The sequence below is a fragment of the Anser brachyrhynchus genome (genome assembly GCF_964034855.1).
Source record: "Anser brachyrhynchus genome assembly, chromosome: 2".
Classification (NCBI taxonomy): Eukaryota; Metazoa; Chordata; class Aves; order Anseriformes; family Anatidae; genus Anser; species Anser brachyrhynchus.
In genome coordinates, this window is record NC_137695.1 from 75,315,540 (window position 1) to 75,340,835 (window position 25,296).

The following is a 25,296-nucleotide window of genomic DNA, read 5'->3' on the forward strand; positions in this document are numbered from 1 at the left end:
GATCTTTCAAATTAAAATCATCCAGAAATTAGTAACTGGAGGGTATTAACACATTACTAGTAGCAATCCCTGCAACAACAACTCTCACCTCCTTGAAAGATGGTACTGAGCAAACGTCTATTGAAGATGATATACAGCTCTCTCTCTAGTACTGTTACTTCTTGCAGTTCTTTGTGGGCATAGAATCTGATAAGCTAGGAAAAACTCTGTTGACAGCTTTAAATGAAATATTATCATGACCATCTTAACAGGAATCTAGTAGAAATACATACATGCATAAATCAAACTAAGTAGCATACAACCATTAACTGAGATTTAGTCTTTTTTTTTTTTCTACTTCAAAGGGCAGTAGCTTTCAAATTCAGTGCATGAATCTATTTTCCTTTATTTCTATTTTTCTCTCAAGTTAACTCAGTGCTTGTGGATAACACCTAAATGATAGTCACAGCATTGTAGATTTCTTTGTCTGAGAACAGATTCTGCACAAGCAGTGTAAAATTTCCTTCACAGACTGCCCTACCATCCAGACACCCAAGAGGATGTAATAATAATATAAAAATAATTATAAAAATAATAATATAAAAATAACTAATAATAATATAAAAATAATAATATAAAAATAACTGTAACATTTGAGTGCATATCCAAAAAGAGGTGTTGATTTAAGCCTGATGGAAAATGGTCAACATTAATTTTATTAAATTAAAACCAATCCACTATAAAATGCATAAATGAGCTCTGTGTTCATATTTCAGATGCAGAGGATAAATTATTAGACATCAGAAAAGCATTCTCTTCTGGTCACAGATATAGAGCCCTGCTTCCACCCAATCAGCACAGTGTCTGCCTTGATATATGGGGTAACCTCTGAAGATGATGAACATTTCTCAGGACTGAATCAGATAAAAACTGCCATACTGCTGTGTGCACCCCACACAGCCATAGAGCAGTTGTAACTACAACTTTTTCCAAGTGGTGGGGATCACAACAAAGAAGTCTGGATCGGTTTGTACGTGAGCATGTATAACATAGCAGAGGTTTAAAAGAACAAAATGATGCAAAACATACAGGTTTTTCATTAGCAAGCTAATACTTGGCAAGCTGAGAATATTCAGTTGTTGCATGTTTGAAAACAGAAAAAAATGACTATTATCTGGAAAAATATTTCACAATGCACCCAGGTTGTGCTCACTACAAGTTGCCACGTGCCTGTCTCTGCAACCTTGAGGACAGCCAGGAAAAACCCTTGCCAAGAGCTACGGTGCAGGCACACAACATGTGAGAAGGATGTGATGTGATGTCTTAACACATTGGCAATGCTTATGTAAATGGAAGCATGCTACATGCTTAACGACTAAAACTGATGTTTTGTTGGTATTATATTGATAATGAAGAACCTATACTGCTCTCACCTATTTTGTTCTCTTGAACCTTCATTTTTATTATGCTGCCCCTGCATATCACAGAAAAATGAAGAAAGATTTCAGTGAGATTTATAATGTTCCAGCGGGGCTAGACCCCCTTAAGTTACCCTTGCATAAGGGCAATTAAAACTGCTACCTTTTTAGTGGTTTAGAACTGTCCTGGGACAGGGCTGTGCTTGAGGATCAGATATTTTCATGTTATCTATCACCCTTCAGTGAGGACTAAGCATCATCACAAGGAAAGAATCAAGAACTTTTTTTTATCTTACTCCACATATTCTATTTTGTGTGGCCTTCTGGAGCTTCGCAGTACAAGAAAAAACAAAGTACACGTAGGTTTATTTTACAGCAAGCTTTCCAACATCCCTCCAATTTGGATGGGTCACATGGCACCACAATATTCCAATTTCCCATTTTAGACAAGGTCTGCTAGATGGATCTCTAGTAAAGGGGGTTCTCTTTTGCTTGGCAACCTGTTGGATCTTTATGGCACTTCTGTACTACGCAAGCATAGGATTTCCAGACCTTTGATTTAATATTCAGGTTAAATGGCAAAGTATATTAAAACTTTTTTTTTTTTTTTACTGTCAGCTTTCAATGTGTCAACATGAAGCACTATTTCAAGATCTCTAACTGTGAGCTAGACTAATCCCCATCAGTTTCTAAACCATATTTTGATTTGCAACATGACACTTCTTGAGATAGTCTTCTAAAAACAGACATAAAATGAATTGAGTGTGTTGGCCGATAACAGCTGACATTACTGTTGTAAATCTGTGTGCTCTTTCAGGTGCCTTCCAAAATTAACTAGTCACCCCTAACTGTTCAGTGAAATTGTCAGCTGATTTAATAGACACATGAAACTCCTATTTATAAATTACTGTGACAATATTAGTGCAGCAGTTCCATAATAAGTAATATGAACACCTATGCATCTGCCACTATATTGTGCCTGGCTATCATAGCTGGAAGAAGAAGATAAAAAAAACAGCAATTCCAGGACATGTGAAATATCTCAAACTCTATAATATACTTAATATCACTTTAAAGTAAACCAAAAAAGTATTACAAAAATAATTATTTTTTCAAAAATATATGGTTGTGGAATACTGCTAAATTATAATACACATCAAACATTTATTTCTGCAGTCAAGAACTCAATGTCATTTCATATCTTATTTTTTTTTTCCATGATTTAAAAAACTGAAGTATGATATAAATATATCGATTAGCCGCTGCTGAGTGTATTTCAGTATGTTGAGAACAGCTTATATTTGTATTATGCCTGACTTTCACTATCTGGATTTAACAGCACAACTTCTCTAAATAACTTTTCCAATTCAGTGTTCTGCCTCTTTGAGAGCTTTATGGAAAAGAACAAGAAAATAGTAACACCTCCATCGTCTCATTTTCTTTTTTCTTTTTTTTCTTTTTTTAACTCGAAGACTTTAGGTGAAGAAGATGCAAGTTATTTTTTGAGACACAAAATATACCAGAATAAACATCAAATGGATGCTTGGCAGACAATAAACATTATTTCAAAAAATAACCATTTGGAATGGATTGCATATAAAAACAGATTTTCTGACAATAGTGCTGATGTATTAAATTAAACATCCTAATGCATTTTGTGTTTCACCACCAAGATCCTCCTGAATTTTATCAGGTAACAGCATAACATTTACTTCTGGTATATGATAACCTTTCAAGAAGCATCACTATTATGTATACTACACTACCGTTCTATCTTTCATCATGTTTGAGAAGCATCTTTTCAGCAACTTGATACAGTTCAAAAAGTTTTACGAGTTAAAAACATGCCCATTATATCTGTGATGTCATAAGCGTTACTTTTAATAGAAAAATCCACTAATTCTAAAGCTGCTTATGAGCTCAAATTCAAATGTATTGATAATAGTCAATTTTATGGAAAAATAATATTATTTTGGCAGCTTAGAACTGACCCTAAATGACTATCGAGACTATCTTATATAAAGGCATAAAAGCTAATGTATTACAGTGGTGCATTGATAGCATCTCTGTCTTTGGAGATAAAAAGCTCAGCAATCATGTTGCCTGTGCTACAACATTGAACGCAATTAGAATCCCTGTTTGCATCTTTAGCTAGTGGCTAGAACAGTGATACATGTTAAAGAAAGGATAATTAGTAGCAACCAGACATCACAAAGATGCAGTTTTTCATTATGTGATTGCCCTGACTTCAGCTTGTAAATGAAACTCATCATATTATCTTTGTGATATAAGCATACTGTTTTGCAAATATTATTGGCTGATATATTTTAGTGTTTAACACTAATGTTTATATCTGTAATATTAAAGTATATTTTTGTCTGGTTTGTCCAAACACCTAGTGAACCACGTGTACTCTTATGCTGTTCTATTTATACACTCTCTACTCGTAACAAATTTCTGGAAGGGTAGGAAGGAAAATTAACTTTTTGTGAATTTTATTTATATTAAAAACAAACTAACAAACAAACCACCCATTCACAGCCTTTACATTAAAAAAAAAAAAAGAGAGAAAGAAAAATATAAAAACAAAGTATTAAAGTAAAAAACCGAAACATGACACCTCGTGTTTTTTTGGAAGGTGAATCTGAACCTCAGTGTCTAGGGAAGTGGCATTTAGGGACCTAAGAAATGCATCCTTAACCTCTTATTTTCATTGAGTAAGGGCCTTTACTTATATTGAAAATTATACATAGCATTCAATTATATGCTGTGCTACTATATTTTTTCTGAAAGCTCTGTTTTCTAAATTCATGCTGACACCCCTCAAGGAACAGGCTATCAAATTACTTATGCTCTATTATAGACACAGTTTTCACAAAATGAGAGAGAGAATTGCATAAATTCTCTGCATGTGTGAGTTTGCATGCCTGTGGAGAGTATAAAAGCTATAATGCAAGACTTTGAATTACGAAGCAATATATCACGTTAGAAATATAAGAAAATGATCAGAATAATCAGAAAGAAATGCAGCAAAAGATACTGAGTCACAATATAGCACAGCAAAAGCAGATACCTGTGTTGTCTGAAAACAGATTTGCAGTAACCATACTAACCAGAGAAATAACTGTGTGCATTCTGGGCTAGAGACTTCTGGGTTTAAACCTTATCCCTGATATCAGTCTGACTTTCATTGCTAAAAATCAAGTATGCTGTTACAGTAGACTGTTAATGTTAGTTGTGGTGCACCACAAAGTTATCTCAGAACTTCCCAATTTTTTTGTTTTATGCCAAAACCAAGGATAAGGAAATAAGACAGACATACAAAGGCAGGAAGTAAATGTTCTAAACTTGAACACCAAAAATAAAAATCAAGTCTATAGCAGCTATATGAGAGGCTGAATGGTGAAGGGGATGGACAGAGGGAACTACTACCAGCTGAAGAAGATTTGCCTCATCAGAAACAGGTACATATTTATAGCACATTGCACTATTTGTCCTTGTCATTTGAACTTTTAAAGAAAGAGTAAAAAATTACCTTTCCCACATACTGAGGTTCGGAGCCCATGTACTCCTCCAGCACAAAAAACTGGTTCCACACCCAGCCTCGTTTGACTCGCTGGACAGATGACCTCCTCCCTGGCACTGGCACAACATTGTCTCTTGGCTCTGCTTCTAAAGTCTGTTGTGGCTCTGGATGCAGTGGCGTTAGGAGACCTCCATCAAACAGGACCCAGAGAAGCAGGGAGAAGCAGTTCCTTGTAAGCATTGGCAACGGCTTCCCTACAGCAAGTAATAAAAACTCCAGCACTTAATGCAGAGCAGAGGAATCCAGGTTTGAGGTGTCTGTGGCCTCCACCACTTAGCTTCTGATTTTATTGCGGAAATGCTAATGCAGGCATTAATCCTTCTGATGACAAGGTTTTTGCCGCATTAAATTCCATCTAAAGGGACCTATAAAAGAGATTTACATGGCAACATCAAATTACATAAAATTACATTGAAGCATTCATCAAAATTCTCACACCTAGTTAGTTTCTAGAGACAGAAAGAAAAGATTAGGAATCACAGTTTTAAAAGCGATTACCATTTTGACTGTAGCACTGAGCTGCTCTAGAATATGGTGTTGTTAGCATAGGAATAGCCCATTCTTGGCCTGCTTACCATCATCTGTGTTTCTGGTTTAGGGCAGGCCCACACCCTCTGCTTTATGACCCTGTTAACCAACAAACCCATTGCCCATCAGTGATGTCAAAAGTATTTACTCTGGATTCACACATAAAATGTCAGGAAAGAGAGGACCCACCCTTCCATCCCGCTGCCAAGAGCCAGGACGCTTCACTTTTTGTCTCTGCCAGAAAAGTGCTTTGGATGCATCCTCTTTTTCTTACTACGGATGGACATGGACAAGGCTTATACTGAACCTTGGACTCTGGAGGACAGATTTGTATGGATTCCACAGGAATTAATAAACGAGAAAGAGTGCACATACAGCTAAACCCCACAGTGCTGCCAACACACAATATGCCATCCAGGACTGGCATTCTCTTCTCTTGACAAGCCTTGTATCAAAACAGTAGTTGTGTTGCTCATCAGCACTACTGTAAAATAAAATACATAAAACAAAACAAAACAAAACAAAAAAAACACAGTCCTGATCTATGGAGAAAATGATAGAACTGCAGTCAGTGTAGAAAATGAAACAACACAGAAGCCAGTAAGGTAAGACAGTGATACTCATTTATACTGACAAATGCCAGGTACACAGATTAAAAATAAATCAGTGCTAACTAACTACAGGGCTGAGACAGAACTATCACATCAAGGTGACAATTAAAACGGTGGTGATCCTTGTAGCAGCCAAATGCCATCAGCAAAGAAGAAAAAAAACCCTGAAGGAATTGTTATGCTATCACGCTGCTCTGTTTATACCAGCATGGACCATTTGAACAGAAAGGCAGATAAGAAAGAATGCTGTGTTTTTCTAGCCACAGTGTAATTAACAGAGGTGCTTTCTTTTAGTATTTATGAAAATCTCTGATTCACTGTCTACAGTTAATAAAATGACAGTGCTAAAGGATGTAAATATTTAAATACAATGAATGTAAATATTTAAATATCATGGAGTGTGAAACGAGTTCAATAAAATGTGCCTCTAGCTTCATTTCCAACTTTGCACTAAGTTCAGCACCAACAAAAAATGGTGAAAATGAGCACTCACACCATCTAACAATGTTGTGATGCAGCCCACAATAAAGTCACTGTGAAGACTGATAAATTGATGGAGTTCATGTTGAAACAAAAGAAGCTATTCTAGAATTTAGAACTAGACAATAAACAATAGCAAAACATCTATACATTGATATTAAGGTGGGTCTCAGTAAGTACTGAGGGAACATGGAGTAAAATAAAAAAAAAGTAAAGAAAAAGAAAAAAGAAGAGAAAATATCATGTTTACTTTTCCCACTTTTCTAAGCTATTGATGCTTCCTTTAATAGACAGAATGGCTTTTATGAAGCTATCCATGACTATGCTGGCCCCAGTGCAGGTGTTAATTCTGAACTCTCACATTTTCATAATGCTCAGGACAACTGTTTGATGAATCCTTTCCCTTCCATGGCTCTTATTCATTAAGGATGGATGACTGGCAGCCTGCATGTTTCACTCATTTGAACAGGCGGGGGGGATTGAAGTTGTTTTCTGACAACTAAAAGTTTTATAAACCACTGTTCTATGCTAACCAATTTTAAATCCCAATGTGTATTGAAGTCTTTAAAATGAATTAATAATCCTGTCTCATTAAGACATGCAACCTAGGAATGAAATGCCAGCCTACTCCATAGGTCTGCTGTTTGTCAGGTACAACAAATTCTACTTCTGGGATTTAAGATGGATGCATTTTACATTTTAAGAACAAAAATAGGATTTATATCAATATGGAATTCACCACTTGGTTAGGGCCATATTGTGCCATTGATTTTTAAGTAGAAGTTTCTCCCAGATCAATAAAGAGTTCTGCTTAGAAATCAATGGCATGATATGGACCTCAGAAGAGAAGACATGGTAATGTACCTAATCATATATATTTTCTCATTTTCAAGCACTGCCATAGCTTATATTTCCCTTATAAATAATACCATTACTATCCATAGCAATAAATAACATTTAAATTCTTTATTTGTTAGCTACATGGTAAAGTATCTAAATAGAAAGGATTTATAACTGGAACACCAAATAATGAGTTTTGAAGAAAAACAAACTAACAAATAAAACCCTAGAGGAATAACTGCAGTTCCTATTCTAAATACAGAAAAAGATTTCCTGTTCTAATGAGAAAGGCTATATTTTGGGTGTTTTAATTCCTTCAGAAAGGATTAAAAGTGAGAGAAGTCCTATCTGCTCATGATCCTTTTCTAACACCAAAAAAAACACATTTTTTTCTAAATTTCGCTCAAGACATTTCAAATTTTTTTATCTACAGCAAAATATTTCCAGGTACCATGCATACGTCAAAGTTCTCATTTGCGTTACTGTTTCTATTCTATGAATTTTATTCCATCAATAAACCTTTAAGACTGGACCATACCATACTAGAGGGTGGGGTGTCCAAATGAATATTTGGAATTTATTTCTATTATCATCCTTATTTACAAATTCACATTACTTTTTGTGCTTCTCTCTCTTCAGTACACTCAACAGCATATAACATCAGGTTCAGATTGTGTTCATCCATTATTCAGTTAAAAAAAAAGCCAAACTCCTGTGCCTCTCTTGATCCATGACTGCAGGATACATGCCTAGTATTTATGGTAAAATCAGAGTAACTATGCAACACAGAAAGAAAAAAATATATATCTATATATATAAAGAACTCAAAGTATCCTTTTGAATTGCTCAGGCGTGGATGGGAGACGGAAATAAACAACATAAAAAAGTGGTGGGGTAGTCTGCACTGCTTCACAAACCCCCAAATCATGCTGTATTCAATTTAACTGCTATACCACAGCTCTTTGCTGAGGAGGTTCTGTGCACTGCGGTTCTCCCAGCAGAGCTCTGCCTCCGGCCATGTCTGTCAGTCAGGGAGCTTTTAAAATGTTATACAGCACCAAAAGTAATGCAAAGAGATTGAAGGACTTCAGTGAAAGGAGAACAATTCCCCCTTGGCTGGAAGGTTAGTAACCACGTGCAAAACACAGAGCACTTTAACCCCTTCTCTGTCGGTTGCTTGGACTGCCTTCGAGAGAGAATGCTACAGAGCAAAGAGCAATGCCAGCACTTGCCTCATTCCCTGCAGCTTCAAAACATGGGTGAATGCGACGGTCAGAGAAAAAAATGGGAGGCTAATAGGTGTTGCTGTATAGGATTGCAGCACAGACACCCTCATCAGCTGCAAAAGAGTTCACCAGGAATAATTTTCACTTTTAAAACTCAGCTGTTAGAAGAGAATCCAGCACTTCAGCACTCAAGAAAACCATGCCAATTTGCTGCTGCAAACACCTGAGCAGCAGCAGACTCAGGCAGACAGTTTCTCCCTGCCTCCTCTCCTTCCCCAACACTTCACTGCTGGCTTTGGAGGAAGCCTGGTGGAAGCGGCTTGACAGAATATATTTAATAACACAGTTGGCATTTGTGCAGCGATTCAAAGGCTAAGACTAGTGTTTCTTTTAGTCTGTGTTTTCTGGTTTTCTGTTTTTTTTTTTTTTTTTTTTTTTTTTTTTAAGCTAGGCGTTAGTCTTCCCGCCATGATGCCTAAATCTGTTTTGGTGCTTTTATGTTGTCATACACTCATTGAATGTTTAAATCAAAAAGCCCTTCTATACATTTACCTAGAAAACTGTTATGAGGAAAAGGAGGTAACTGTTCAGAAATCCAATAAGAATATTCAGTGATAAGAAAGGTATGGTACTACATCTCCTAAAATTCCTAAAGATTTATTTCCTTTAATGCTTAGAGAGGAGGAGATCTAGTAAGAGAGTTGTGCACACACTTGCATTTGCAATGCATCTCTTTCCCATTCAATATGAAAGTACAGAATGCCAGATTTTTTCTTGCATCTTGCTTTTTTCAAGATTAGCCTTTGCTAGTCATTTCTGCAGATTATGTTATACGCATTTAAGTACCAGTTTGTGTGACTAACTTAATTCATAAAGAGAGCTACAGAGGCAAGATCCCCCAAATGAATTTACCTACACACATGCTTTTATACACTGAGATTTCATTTTTTTCACTTTCGCAGTTTGAAAACGTGAAGTGATGCAACAACAAACATGGACAATCTGTTAAAACATGGTACCTAAGTAATCTCGATCCTATTTACTCTGTCCCCAAACCTGCCAGGCTAAGGACCTCATGAAATGCAAATGATGAATTAAATATCATTACCAAGAGCATTTACTGAGAATAACAAAATACAGTACAAATGGTGCTCCTGCAAGCATTTTGATACTGACCTGGATTGTATGGCCATTAATCTAAACAGCCTGAGCAAAGCAACACTATAGGAATAGCAAAGCTGATGTATGCCATCGCTACTGCAATAATCTTCAGTCAAAGAGAGTCACAGCACACCTGACACAAGTCACTTCACCAAGCTCAGTAAAGGTCGTCCCTTCTAGAGAGGACAGCCATACATCCTCTACAGTCACTACTATGCACACAAGGCCTGATTTAGAGAAGTCTCTGAAAGGAAATTATAAATGATCTTTGATCTGTATGAGGTATCTACTTGGATCAGACAGTGGATTAACTACTGTCGTATGCAGACAAGCTAGAAACACTAAAGCTCCATGAAGCACTCAAAACTGTCTTCAGTCCAGCAAAGACAGTAATTGCACCTCTGTGAATGGAGGCAAATTGCTTACTGACAAAGTATCCATTATGCACTGACGGTGGGAACATTTCTGCAGCCACCTTAATCATAAATCCATCAGCCTAGAGAATGCTTTTGCTTATGTGAAACAACAGCTAATGTAGAACAACCATCTTCCTACTCGTAAAGAGTTTTGAAAAAAATTGGCAGTACTGTAAAATGGTTGATCCATGCCAGATGGAAAGCCAGCTAAGATCTATAAAAGTGGATATGCTGTAACAGCTGACCATCTAACTTCACTTCTCTGCAATATCTTGAAATAAGAAAATGCAACAACAGGAAAAGAAAATATCTATACTGTCAGTATCTATTAAAATTAACTGCAAAAGCACCTGAAATGATATATCCTGTGGCTAAACGAATGGTAGCAGGATATGGAAAATCTCAGTTCATCTCTCACCTTGATATATTTTCTTTCTCTGACCTTAGGCAAATTAGTTCCACTGATATTCTCAAAGGTACTTAGTTAAACAATTCCCATTTGATTAGACTCTAGATGTCTATATATCTTTGTGAATTTGACCTTCTTGCCCTTCAAAATCTATCTAGACACCTTGGAAATAGCTGTAATTCTTCTTTTTTTACACCTTGTGTTTTTTTAGCTTAAGTTGGAACTACTTCAAAGCATCAAAATGGGGGTTAGGAAGGAGATTACAAGTGAACAGATTAGAAACCTTGAACTGCTAAGGAGAGTAATTTTCAGTCTGTCCATCCTCCAAATTGGAAAAGTTTCAACAGAATGATTGAGCAAGTCGCACCTCTGTGGCCACAAAACCCATTTGGCAAGTGTGTCATCTGGAATCCATGCCAGGCGACTCTCAAGAGGTGAAAAAAAAAAAAAAAAAAAAAAAAAGCATGCTTCATCTCACTAGGTCCCAGATGCTAAGAAAGCATCTGACTTACTGGAGTCTTAACATGGTCCATAACATAAAATAGTTACTGTTGTGTCTCCCCTTGGATGGGACACAGTAAGTCAAAGAAAGCTAGAATGGCTTTCCAGCTATATAGTTTGAGTACTCATTAAGTTGAATACCTGAATCTCAGTCCCTCCTTCAGTTTATATGAAGTTGATGATGAACAGGAGGAACCGAGAACCAATACAATTACCAACCCTGAATACTCTGCAGTGTAGTGATTAGAGCACTACCATAAAATATGAGAAATATGGGTACATATCTCACAGATCTTGGTATTTCCGGGAGATAGCTGTCATCCACTGTAGGAGAACAAGCAGATGCTGGTCTTCCTCCTGCAATAAGGTGACTTTAGCTCTCCTTTTTTTTTCCTATAGACATCAGGAGTAATACTAACATGAATATGGAATGCTCTGCTGAATTTCTTACTGGCATAAAACCAAAGTGAGATGATGTACCTGGTCTTTGAGTATGACTGTCCTTGTAGCACATTCATGGGAAGGTAGACACACAAAGATATATTACAGTAAAAAAATTGTGATATACTATATGGGTATCCAATAGACATATTTATGAAGTGCCTAGAAGTGGAGAGCAGTCTAATTATCTCTGGCATTTCTGAGGACTACACTAATAAAGTATTATAGACGCACATGCATGCTTTAACAATGGGCTTGTTAACATACAAAAAAAGTGATTACTTAAGATTACTCAGTAGCGTATCAAAAATAAATAATACATACTTCCAAAAAAAATGTAACTGTATAATGTTGAGAGTTATAGAAAAATTAAATGATGAAAAAATATATAAAAATCTTCTTTGTGAATAGAAAACAATTAACTAGTTCCATATACAAACAGTTATACTTAACGTGTCACTTTTGTCATCACTAGCAATACTTACAGCAGATCATTTATGACTTAAATATAAGCCACTGAGCCATCATCCTCTGTGGGAATGTCACCATGAATGACACTATGTCCAACTCACAGACATGCATAAGAATATCAGAGACAAGAATGTCAAAAAAAAAAAAAAAGGAAAAAAACCCTGAAACTTTCATTATAAAAATGAAAACACGTCAGCCGATGCACTGGACTCCACGGTTCATTGAACCCTTGAATATCCACTCAGGTAAAATGAAATTTTCACTACAGGTTAAAAATGAATGCTTCTTTCAGTGAGATTAAAACCAAGGCCAGTATTACCCAGTAAATATATAATGCAATTCTGCAGCTTAATCATCAGTTAAAATTAAGAAACAAAATGCCTCAGAATAGGACAAAGTTTCCTTTCCTCTAAGATGATGATCAGATGATGAACTAACATCATCTATTTTATTTTTGCTCTGTCTTGTATCATGCTATGTTGGTCTTGTCTCAGGAAAGTACTACGGTGAATCTATACTTAGTTTACCAATGATCTAGAATCTTTATTTTTGATAAATTACAAACATTTTCATTTCTGGTAGGAATCTGTCAATGTCAGTGCTAAAGCACGGACAATAAGGAAACCATCCTTCATTCTGCTGCCCTTTTCTGTTTTGTTTTTGAATGAATACATGAGATGTGGGAAATGAGAGAAAGGCAAAGAAAACAAAGCCTTTCAACGCATTGACAATATAATTAAGGAAAGAATTTATAGATCTCAGGCAACTCAGATATATTTATAATTTTGTAAGTAATATGGGAGACTGAAATGAAAGCAACCACATTTTTTATGTGCTCTGTAATGTACAATTTTGTTATTCCCTAGGGTCTTTCTGTTTTTTTTGTTTGTTTGTTTGTTTGTTTTTTCTCCCAAAATGTCAAGAATTCCAGCAATTACTTGAAACTACAAACATACTTACGGTAAGATCCCATTATTAAAATACTTTCTATTATTGGTCAGACTCTGACTATAATAGATTTGATATTACCCATTATAGATTCTTATGTTACGGGATTACATGTATATACTAAATTACATAACCTGTTTGTTGATATATATTTTAAAGTAAGAGCTCTTGCAGGCATTTGTTTTTTCAAGTTTGTGCATTGTGTATACAATGGCACAATTATTACATAATAATATATTATTATAATATAATAACAACAAAGTTGCTCCATATAACATTAATATAAACTTGGTGCATAACCTCAGACACTTAAAGTTGAAAATAAGGGTCTTACAATGCCAATTATTGCAATTAGGATAAAATAAATTTAAATGTCTCTGTATCTTATAATATTAGTAAGAATTTAATTTTTAATATGTCTTTCCTTAACAGACTATGGAAATCTACAGCTTAGCTTGTATTTTCAACCACAATCTTACATTTTTGGTCTTCTGAAGAGTTAACAGGTTTGTTCTATCAGTACTGACTTTCGTAATTTCAGAGGATGTCAGCATTCTCAGGGAAAAATAACACACAGTAGGTTTGCCCAACAAGTTTCAAGCTGTTAATCTCATGAATATTAACAGATAGACCCAGAGACAATAGGACCAACAGATAACCCATCAACTATCTTAACCGTGTGAATGGTCAGCTCAGGCCTCTCAATATTCTGGAATTACCTATCTTACACTAGGCATATACCAATGCTCAATAGCATGCTTAATAATATATAGCTCTTATACTTAGTAATGTATCTCTTTTCACAACTGTTTTTGACTTGTTTTTACCAACCTATATATGTTATGTTAGGCCCAGCAGCTGTAATGAGCCTATGACTCTTTTGTGGTGATTGATGAACTGCGAAAAAAAAAAAAAAAATCCTTCATGAGTTATAGAACGTGAGCAAGAGTTATTTTAGGGCTTTCTTTTTTTCTGTTCTTTAAAACTGACAGGTTTCTTTGTTTCTTTGTTAATGTATTCCCATTACAGCATCAGAATACAAGGACCAGATATGTGATAAACAGGTCATCACAACAACCAAAGCAGGTTCTGGTTAGACTGACAGAAGCTCTAAGTAGAGAGCTCAGTCATCTACAAATAACGTCAGCCAAAGTAATCCTCAAATGTTTTTTGACGTTCAGAAACAGACGTGTTTCATTAAAGCTTACCACGTATCAGAGCTGTCTGTGAATAGCTAATTTCTCCTCAAGAAACCTTTCACTCTAGCAAAACATTCCACTCTCCAGTCCACATGAAAGTGTTCCCAACCACAAGACATTTTACAGTCTCAAAGAAGATAACAGCATTCTTGCCTGACTTTCATCATTATAAATTCTCATGTCTCTCATGTGTGACTGTTCAGTTCCCAAACACCAGACTAATGAATTAAGTAATTTTATAACACATACTTGCTGTGAATTTCAGCAATTATGGCCCAATGTAGACAACAGATGAGGTCATGCAGATTACTACAGCAGCCTTAATCTATGCCTTGACCACAGAAATAAATGTGATTTTTACTTATGAAAATAATTTTCCCTTCAGTTTCTTTCCTGCCCTTCTAAATTTTAAATTAAAAGGAGAAGAAAACAATTTATTAGAAGAAAGACAGGGTTTGCCATCTGTATAGCACTCACAGTTAGAAACGGAAATTATTGGAGCTTTCTCTCACTGACCCTTTTATTTCCCCATATAAAATAGTAGACAAGTGAACCTCTATTAGGTTGTGTTAATATATTTCCATAATTTCAGTCATGCAAATATATGTTTAAGTTATTCAATTAAGGGTAAGTATTCTTTTGCCTCTGTTTTGTCATTCGTGCATACATGCCCCATCTCCCAGCATTACAAAAAGTACAAGGAACAGGCAACTTAAAATGTGAAATACAAAATTTCATAAATATTTGAAAGCTTATTTACAATTTCAGAGTACTTTTTCCAAAAAGAAAAATGTCCATAAAGAGTCATAGGACATTTTCAGTTAGCACTGATTAACTTAGAGTAGAAATTATATCATCATATTATGCTTTTCCATTAACTTACTACTTTGCATTGTTTTAATAGTCAGATACAGCAGCATTAATTAAAATAAAGCACATATTTTCAAAACGTATCACAGCCAATATCCTCAGTTTTCATAAAAGGCAGTTTTGTTTTTCTTTTGTGCTTGCAATTTAAGTAAAGTTTTCCACTTACTTTTGTCTGAGATCCCTCCATGCCACAGTAAAAATGCAAGTGTAGAGTGGACAGGTGGCTTATGATTTATATAACTTAGTTCAAGACATGTAATAAGCAGCTTGTTTATTGCATATATTTCTTTTATTTTTATAATTAGCATACATTTGTCTAGTTATTGCAGTTTGTAAAACTGTGGTTTAGAAAGGAAATCAATAATGCCTTTTTAAGGTTAAGCTCAGTGATACAAAGTGCTGAAATAGTCCCTGATGAAATTGCACCTCAGCTGAACTCAGAAAGAACAGCATTATGAAGAGAGGATAATGTCATACCTGCAGTATTATAGATTGCAGTCAATCAATCAGATATACTGTAATCGCTAAGGGCACAGTCCTTCTATTGTACTAAAAAAAATACCTTCAGGCCCAAAGGTAGAAGGATTGACACATTTAGTTTGAGTTACCTAAGTCAAATTCTTTCCTAAAATGAGTGAAAGGCTCATGTGTCTTACTAGAAGACACAGCCCAAAAGGACACACACACATACTCCAGGTAGAAATGGAGTACTGCGCAAAAGAGTAAGCCAGGAGGAGGGCTAACACTCTGCACTAAAAAAGCACAGAGGGAGCTATTGCTTTGGTGGAAATAAACACATACTTTTCTCTACATATATTCTGGGGTGTGGTCAAGTGTGATCCACTATGTGGTTCTCCACAGAATCACAGAAACAGAATGATTGAGATTGGGTAGTACCATCTAGTCCAGCTCCTTTGCTAAAAAAAAAAAGTCAACTATGGCAGGTTGCCCAGGCCCATGTCCAGTTGGGTTTTCAATTCCTCCACAGATGGAGACTCCACAAACTCTCTGAGCAACCTGTTTCAGTGTTTGACCCTTGCACAGGGAAAAAGTGTCTTCTTGTGTTGAAATGGGATTTCATGTGCTTGAATTTGTTCTCAGTTCCTCTTGTCTCATTATTGGGCACCAGTGAGAAGACCCTGGACCTTCTCCCTCCTGTTAGGTATTTACACCCACTGATGAGATCCCCTGAGCCTTCTCTTCTCCAGGCAGAACAGTTTCAGTTCTCTCAGCCTTGCCTCATATGAAAGACAATCCAGTTTCTTATACAACACTGCGGCCCTGCACTGGATTCACTCCAATAAGTCTGTATCTTGCAAAGGAAAGCCCAGAACTGGACTGGTTCTTCACACCAAGGTGGTACATGAGCCAAAACAAACTCTCATTTGTCAAACATCATCTCTCCATGGATCCTTTCCATTCTCTTCCTCCAAGTCGCAGGGAATTCTAGAAATGGTTATAGTTCAGTTTTCAATTATTTTCCTAATTTCTTTTTTACAAATACACTAGGCTACATTTATTATTAATAACAATTGCATTTGTTGACATGGGAGACCAAAATATAGGTGAATGTTGTGAACTTCTAAATAAAAGTTGTTTGATTTTTCTGAACAACTACAGATTTCAAGTGCCTAATAAACTTCTTAGAATGCTTTGAGGGGTCAAATATGATCTATCTCTAAATAGATACAGATCAATGACAATAAAGAGTCAGGCACTTTAAAAAATATTAAATATACCAAATAAACGTTCTTGGAAAATCTTTTTTTTATCTAGTGAACATAAAAATTAGCTCACTTATCACACCTATAATATTTATATGAAAAAAAATAATTTTCTGCTGTACATTGTAATGCTTTGGGATCATATTTATTTTGTCAAAAATGTAATAATCAAAAGATGGTTGGTGACATATTTTATCTGGATAATTTTTATACACGAGTAAAGAAAGTTCAGTTTGCACAGACAGCTTTCCAAAACATATATGTAAATTAATTCATTTATATCTCTAATATTCTTTAAAAAGTTACTCAGCTTCCTACCTTTCTCTAACAGAGGTCATAAAATTGTTTCTCATCATTTTTGACAGATTATTCAGAAACATAAAGTGAACAATTAATTCACCATAAAATGCTTTACTTAGTGGTTAGTAAGGTGTTAAAAGCAATTGATGATATGAAAGACAGTAAAAGCTTATCGCTTAGAGAAATTTCAGCTGAACTGCTTTTATTACTTTGCTTCACTTTAGCTAAAAATTTCTGTGATGTTAGAGCTTTTGAAATTCCTGGGAGGGTTTTATCCCCAGGAAGACCCTTATTTTCCATTTCAAAAAGAACTAAACCAATTCTTTGTTTTTACCCCTTTTGATGCATATACACATTTTTGTATGGTTTGTGGCATTAAAGAGCATTAAAAGCCAAATCTTGCAACTTAGAAACAGAATAAAATTGCACTTTTGAGACTACATCAACCATTATTGGTTTTGCTATTCCTTTGGTTTTGCAGACAAAACACAATGCAACAAACTTACGTGACCAATGAGAATTTCTCATTGATTCACAACTTGCATCTACTCAACTATCAGATGTAATATGATATTTACTAGCTTTATTCAGACACATGGACAGAAAATAATTTCTGGTAAGGACCAAAGCAAGAGAGACCAGACAAGAGCCTGGCAAACACACTTCTCACCTTCCATATGAAAACAAGAATCCTTCTTGAGCAGTGGCATTAAGGTCACACACTAGGGAGCTATAACCATCCTCTGATAATAGTGGAGAAGAGGGCTATCCCTGTATTTTTCCCCTCTGTTTTGCCAAGCATTTGGAAAGTCCTTCCTTCCACTTCAGAATGAAACAACAGCCAAAATCTCAAATGTTTATTTATAAACTACCTGTTATGATGTTTCTGCTATACATGTTTACCTAATGATGGACAGTCAAGGAAAAAAAAAATGTTTTCTCAAAAGGAAACAAAAAGAAAAATATATACTTGTTTCGGCTGGGATAGACTTAATTTTCATCCTAGTAGCTGGTATGGTGCTGTGTTTGGAATTTAGGATGAGAATAATGCTAATAACACAATAATGTTATAGTTGCTGCAGAGCAGTGCTTACTCTTCAGCTCCTCATGCTGCCCTGCCAGGAGGAGGCTGGGGGTGCAACAGGAGCTGGGAGGGGACACAGCCAGAACAGCTGACCCAAGGGATGTCCCACACCATGTGGCGTCATGTTGAAAAATAAAACTGTGGGGAATTGGCCAGGGGGCCATCGGTCAGCAGGTGGTAAGCAATTGTGCATCACTTTCTTTGTATATCTTTTTATCATCATCATTAGTAGTAGTATTTTCACTTCATGTCTGTCCTAATTAAACTGCCTTTATCTCAAACCATGGGCTTTTGCCTTTTTTTTTTTTTTTTCTTTTCCTTTTCTTTTCCTGATTCTCTCCCCCATCCCCCTGTTGGGGTGGTGGGAATGAGCAAACAACTATGTGCTGCTTAGTGGCCTGTTGGGTTAAACCACAACAAAAAGCAAAGTTCCAAGATTTAGGTTTTCTATTAGCACTGAATAAGAAATTCATCCTCTTGGATATATACCCCCAAACACAGAAAGGATTATACCTTCTGAAGGCCCTTCCCAGCTCAATAAGAGAGGCTCTACTTCTCTTTGTTACCTGTGTTATCCATCGTCATGGTATTCAAGCATCACTAATTATAATTAAATATTTAGCTAGTTAGCATCTGGGGCAATAGTTGGCAGCCTGGTTGGACAGTAGCTCCTGTGAGCAGCAGACAATCAGAGCAGAAAGAACTATTGTGATTATTTCTTAATAAGGTGGTTAAAATGGCTCTCAGCTAATCAATGAAAAAGACCTACTTACTAGCCCCTTGTTTAGAAACAACTGAAAAATAGTTATGCAAGTAAGAGCTTTCAGACAAATTACAGAGACTTTCATATTTTACTGTTAGTGAGAAATAACCATGCCACAGTTATGTAAGTGAACCTGCAGAGGAAGGTGGAGGGAATTGCTAATTGCCCCATAAATACACAGATGAGTGTCAGCAGCTGTGCAGCATCCCAGTTGCCTAGCTGGCTCAAGTAACTTAAATTAATAATAAAATACTGTGCCAGAGTTCCAGCTTGTCAACACACTGATCAACTCACCCCTTTATTGTTGACTTGCTAATTCCCTTCCCTATCTCTGTCTCTTATCTTTTGCAGCAATTTTTAGGACATTTTTCAAGAAGGACGAAGAGAAGGAAAGAACCTTTCTTCCTCATTAAAATGCAATAGGTATTGCAAGACATTAAGTTTATAGTTAGACACCTGAATTAAACAGTTCTGGTTCTCAACGATGCTTTTAGTCAGAAGTTGTGTATGCAGAAGACTTTGGAAAATCAGGACAAGTTTTTAGATGCATATTAGCACAGGGCACATACATCCTTTCATGATCGGTACGAATAGGAGGCTGGACTAGACACCATGTTAAAATTTAGGGTTGTTTACGTGTGCAAGTACTGAAAAAAAATTACAGCATATTCAGCAATGCTTTAAGCTCAGATCCTTGCTGTCTGAAGGAACATTAAAAGTAGAGAGAACAATGACCAATCTGATTTTGAAGAACACTGCAGAGTCTTTTAAAGTATTCACAACCAAACTACAAAACCATTTTTTTTTAATTTATTTTTCTTTTTTTTTTCTTTTTTTTTTCTTTTCTTTTAGAGTTTATGTCCCTTTCAGCTTAAGGGAGGTAGCAAGTTTAACCTCCCAGTTTTGTTCTTCAAAGATTAAGCACTCCATCCCACAAAGCAGAGGTTATTTTTCTTAAAGCAATGCCAAAGCCAATTATTACAAATTCTCCTATCAAGCTTTCAGATTTTTTTAATACTCCTAGGAAATCAAGGCAAAACCCTCAGGTCTCTAATTTTCTTCAACTTATTTCAAAAATCAAATAATTATCAGTCATTCATATGATACCATATGTCTATTAAGTGGGACAAAGCTTTTATTACAACTATATTTGCTTTGGTCTGTAGACCAAAAATCTCAGGACAGTAGATTTTCATTTATTTTTTGTCATTTCATTGTGTGTGTTTGTATACATATACATGTATTTGTATGTATGCCTCATAAGAAAAATGAAAGTGTATTCCTTAGAGGCATGTCAAAGAGTGGATTGGCAGAAAGGACATGAAAAATATTGACTGTTAAGTCTAACATAAATGAACCTATGCAATACAGTGTAAAAATCCTTTTCTATTCCAAATTTATATCAAGATTAACCATTTCTGCAGAACAGGACTAGAGATACAGCTTCCTCAGGTTTACTTCCCTGAACAGGTTTCCTTTCCTGTACCACCAGATTCACTTCAAAAAAACCTCTTAACAATAGAGTTGCTGTTCTACAGTGGAGAAAAAAATAAAAATGAAGTACTCACTTGGAGTATCTTCCATGTTCTAGAAACAGCAGTGGTCCAGTGCTTAGATGTGGAAACAAGATAATGAAGTTTATTATTCCACTGAAAAAACAATCAAATATAAAGCATTATTCCCCAAAGTATAATACCCCGTATAAAACTCACACTCACTTTCTATTTTTTTGACTCTGTGCCACTATCATTTATTTTGAAATGTAAAGCATTGCCTGTAGCACTTCCCTGTTCCATGTTTCATTTCTAAATTTTCCCTTGTCAAAACTGGAACTATAGATTTAATTTGGGCTTGGAGAAAAATACATGAATCCTAAGGTGGCCCAAAATCTTCTTAAGGTTATAGGTGGTAGCACACGAGAGTGGCACAAGGGGAGCAATGTGATGAGGATTTAAGATTGGATACATTTTAAACACAGTTGATGCTAATACAGATTTTGCACTCCTTCCTCCAACGGAAGGTATCAGTGGAAGAAATAGTCTCTGCTTACTGAATTCTTAGACAGTACTCAAAAAGTGTAGCACAACTAAGAAGGCCAGACAACTTTAAAGCTCTTTGCTTCACCAGTTAACCTTTCTTTATCTCAGCCCATGAGTTTTCTCACTTTTCCCCTTCTGATTCTGTCCTCTCTCTTGCTGCAGGGGAATGAGCGAGTGGCTTTGTGGTGCTTAGCTGCCTACCAGGGTCAACCCACAACATGGTTAGATGGGGAAACTGAAAGTATTGAAGATGAAAATGAAATTAGCAAGAAAATTTATCTTATTCTTACTACAAAGACCTTATGATCTACAATAATGTATCTGATTAATTTATACTTCGCTACAGGTTAGAGCATATCAGTTGTACCTGCTGGAAAAATGGCTTAGAAATAGTTCAGCTGTTTATTTTCACCTTTTTTTGGATGGTAGAAAATATTGTAATACAACCAGACCTGAACTAAGTGATATGAATGAAAACAACTTAGAGATATTTCAAGCAACATGATCAAAGACAATTTGCAAAAAGTAAATCTGTAAGTCAGCCTGGGGAACCATGCACAGCTCCCTCTAGTCACAAATCCCAAGAGCTATTTATCACTTTTCTTACATTAAATACTGTAATAGTTTGACAACCTGGCATTATATTATGCATAACAGCATCAAATTCAGCAATCTTCTGCTTCAGGACACATAATTCGTATCTCCTCCACATACATTAGATTTTTCTTCATCTTATCAACTAAATCTAAAGATTCAATTCTCCCTGGAATTAATTTTCATTCTGAAAACTCTAGTTGAATTTCTATATATCCCAGAAGAACCCAGGTAACTGAAAAAAGTCATAGCTATAAACAAAATGATATGGAACCCTAGTGTTGGTAATGTTTATTGCTATATTTTTCTAGAAACAATTATTTTTTTCTAAACAATTGGCATTATTTGAAGCTTATACATTACTCTAACTAGACAAAGTACTCACCAGAAAACAAACAAACACGCAGCAACAATGGAGAAAATGGTCATTTAACTTCTAAGGATGCATAATTAATCCAAGCTTTATAAGGTATATATGGAACTACATAAACTATCTTTCTTCTCTGAAGTCTAACAAAAGAAATTATTTCCTTTTAGTTTGTAGAAAATAGAAGCAAAGAAAAGAGGAAAAATATTGGAACTGCATTTTATGTAAAATATACTAGGATTATCAAATTAAGAAGCATCATAAGGTAGAAAGCTCTCTCTTTTTGACTTGCTAGATCTGAAATATCAAAAATTTATTTTTTTATTGTTGTTGTTGAGAAGTAAATAAGACTGACAATTTATATGAAAAGTTTCCTATCAGAAATAGTATTTTTTTTTGTTAAACCAAGACAAACCACATAAAATTAATGAAAAATAATTTCAGAAACAAGATTAGGAACTATTTTAAAAACACTCTTCTACTTCTTAATTTTCCAAATAAAAGTTGTTTTTCAAACTTAAAATACCTTATAAAACCTTTAAATTTTCAAACGGGATTACTCCTTTTCAGGACTATCAGCTTTTTAGAGCTACTCTAAGTTGTTATCAGGAACTTGTATAAAGCAACATTTGTTTCCAAAGGGATTTTTAAAGAGAGATGAGGGAAAAAAAAAAAAAAAAGTGTACTGCAATAAAGCCTTATGGGGTAAGGTATTTTGCAAAAACAGTATAATGCTACGTTATGCAAGAATTTTCTTCCATTCTCTTTTAGTAGTAGAAACTTAATAGCAAACCTTTATGAACAAAGTACCACCAAAACTAATAACACATCATGACTTTTGTAAAACATAATAAAACAAAATGCACCAGCAGCCTTGTATCCTGGGGTCACTGCTATCATTAATTAAAGTGAGTACAGTCCAATTGTAGTTATCAGTTTTGTGAGATAAAAGCAAAAGAGGAAGAGAGAAGATTGCAAGGTGCTATCCAACAAAATGAATGCAGAAAGTAGATTAAAGTCAATTTCAATATAGAACATAAAGCAGAAGTTTGCCCAGATGGTTTAACATGTCATATTAGCAGAGAGGTAAAATCTGTGTCCCCATGGTGGGCAACAGACTTAAGAGTTGGAGATGCCAGGATTTCAGCCCCTACATGCATAAAAGATTCAGCAGCAGAAAGAGTTATGTGAGAGTTATGCAGGCTACAGCATTGCTGGAAGGTAGCAGGCAGAGCAAGGATTCGGAGGGAAAGATTTTGGAGTCTGCCCATACTTATGTTCACATGATTGAATACTGTAACACAGCAACTCTAAATATTTTCTCTCCATAAAATGACAGTTTAATTTTACAGAATCAGCATAATTTTCATGTACCAAATGCTGAGTTGTGACACGAAACACTTATTTGCATGAATTTCCATCATGCTGTCAACACAAAGTTTCTTGGCAAAGACATATACTTGCACCTGCTGTAGCTATGGAGGCTGGCTGACCAACCTTACCAGGCCTGTAAGCTTAGCTTTGCTTTCTCTATCCACTTTTGTAACGTGTCCTCCTCTCATGTTTACCCATTACATACAGTAATAGAAACTCCTTGCTTTGAGTCAAAGGCCGCTGAGTCAATTAAAAATTCTAACAGCATCACTGCCACTCAAAATCTGGCACTTCTGATTTAATTAGAAGAAAAAAAATATGTATTTAAATGACCTACTCAAATTGCAGACACTTTAAAGGCCAGTATGCCTACTGTTATAATTTTGTAGTTGTTCCTTACAATGAGGTGATGCAGTCAAGTTTCAAACATTAACTGAGTTAACAGACTGACTGCCACTTCTGTCAAAAGAAAACCTACAGTTTAGCAGATCCCATTATAGCCCTTAACTTTATTCAGTTAACCGTTATCTATTTGTAGAGATGGTGTCTCTTAAAATAAGGATATGGCTTCTGGTTTTAGATTCATATATTTTACATGGGGATGGATAAAACAGACTATTGTAGAACAGACTAATTAGCATAGCATAAGGATGATTTTGATCCTAAACTTCATTTTTTTTTGTTATTTATGGACCCAAATAGATGACCAAATAATTGTGGTGGTTGAGTCTTGCTTTTATTTTTAAAATGAAAAATAAATAAACCACATAAATAATAACATCCCTGTGAGAAGGTTTAGCAGTTCAGGGTTGTATAAATCAGAGATCCCTTAGCAAGTTCTGCTCTTAGCCTTTTTCAGATTCCAGGAACTGAAGCTTCGCAGGATACTTGCATGTTATCTTCGTTCAACAGAGAAAGACAGGATTCCTCGGCACCGTCTGGGATGAAGAGCATGCTTGCTTACACACTGCAGTTGCTTACAGTCCACTTATTCTCATTGTAACAATAGAGCAGATTTAACTTGTTGAATAGAAACCACTTAAATATGTTCTTCCCCTACTTCAGTTTCTCTTATCCAATTGTATCTAAAGTTAAATTGTAATTTGTAAACTGTAATTTGACATTATTATATTGAGACGACTCCTTTTTTTGCTGCCTACATAGACATGCACGAGTACTTACTGATATCTTCAAGTACTCATATATAAACATTTTACCAATTTAATATAAAATAATTATTGATTTGTAATACTGTTGATACTCTGGATCATTTAAGTCAGTCAGAAAAGTACTAAAAAGTAATTTTTTCAGAATGTGTCATCCATGCTTTATCTCATTCTAAGCACATCCTCTGGCATCTCTATGCCTACTGGGATTCAGAAATCTTCTATAAGATCACTTAGCTACAAAAAAAAAGACTCACTTAGATATAAACAGCCTGCCACTGAGCTGACAGCAGACTTTTCATCAGTCACAATTCTCTCCACCTCTATCTCCAGCTTTCTTAGAAGTGAAAATTCGAGTATTTAATGGGTTGTGCAAGAACAAGCTGTGTATTAATATTTTGGGGCTCTGTAAGAAATTGACAGTTCTTTCCCTTATGAGGAGGGGTGCCTGCAGTTACCATATTTCACTCCAGAGAGAGCTGGTCTGAGAGGGCTGACCTTATGCCTCCTTCTGATTCCATGAGCTGAAGCTGTAAAAAGATGGGCTGTTGGAGCACTGACTTGGATGAAGAACAAGACGAGAGATGGTTACAGAGTTCCATATGAGTTATTAGCAAGTTAGCCTGATGTAAACACGACTAATGGATAATGGAATTAGTTTGGCTGAGCAGAAAACACTCAGAAGAGCCTAAGACTTCTCTTCCATCATGAAATATTTCACAGAGGAGGGAGAAGGGTAGGGAAAGTCTTGTATGTCACTCTGAGAGCTTAAGTGGGTTATGGCACTGCTTGAAACAGAAT

General features: G+C 35.6%; 1 protein-coding gene across 22 annotated transcripts in view; it reads right to left on the reverse strand.

Moving 5' to 3' along the window:
- The window catches only part of CDH12 (cadherin 12), a 573,314-nt gene that overhangs the window by 163,152 nt on the left and 384,866 nt on the right, over positions 1-25,296 (reverse strand). For 16 of the 22 annotated variants that reach the window (XM_080580164.1, XM_080580177.1, XM_080580158.1 and 13 more), the window contains one exon: positions 4,933-5,348. The exons of 1 other annotated variant lie outside the window; for it this stretch is intronic. In XM_080580164.1, coding sequence (XP_080436290.1) covers positions 4,933-5,163 — 231 coding nt within the window. In that variant the 5' untranslated portion in view covers positions 5,164-5,348. Of the gene's footprint in view, positions 1-4,932; positions 5,349-20,523; positions 20,605-25,296 lie in introns of those variants that run through there. 5 more of the 22 variants (XM_080580172.1, XM_080580171.1, XM_080580170.1 and 2 more) reach the window with 3 other exon arrangements.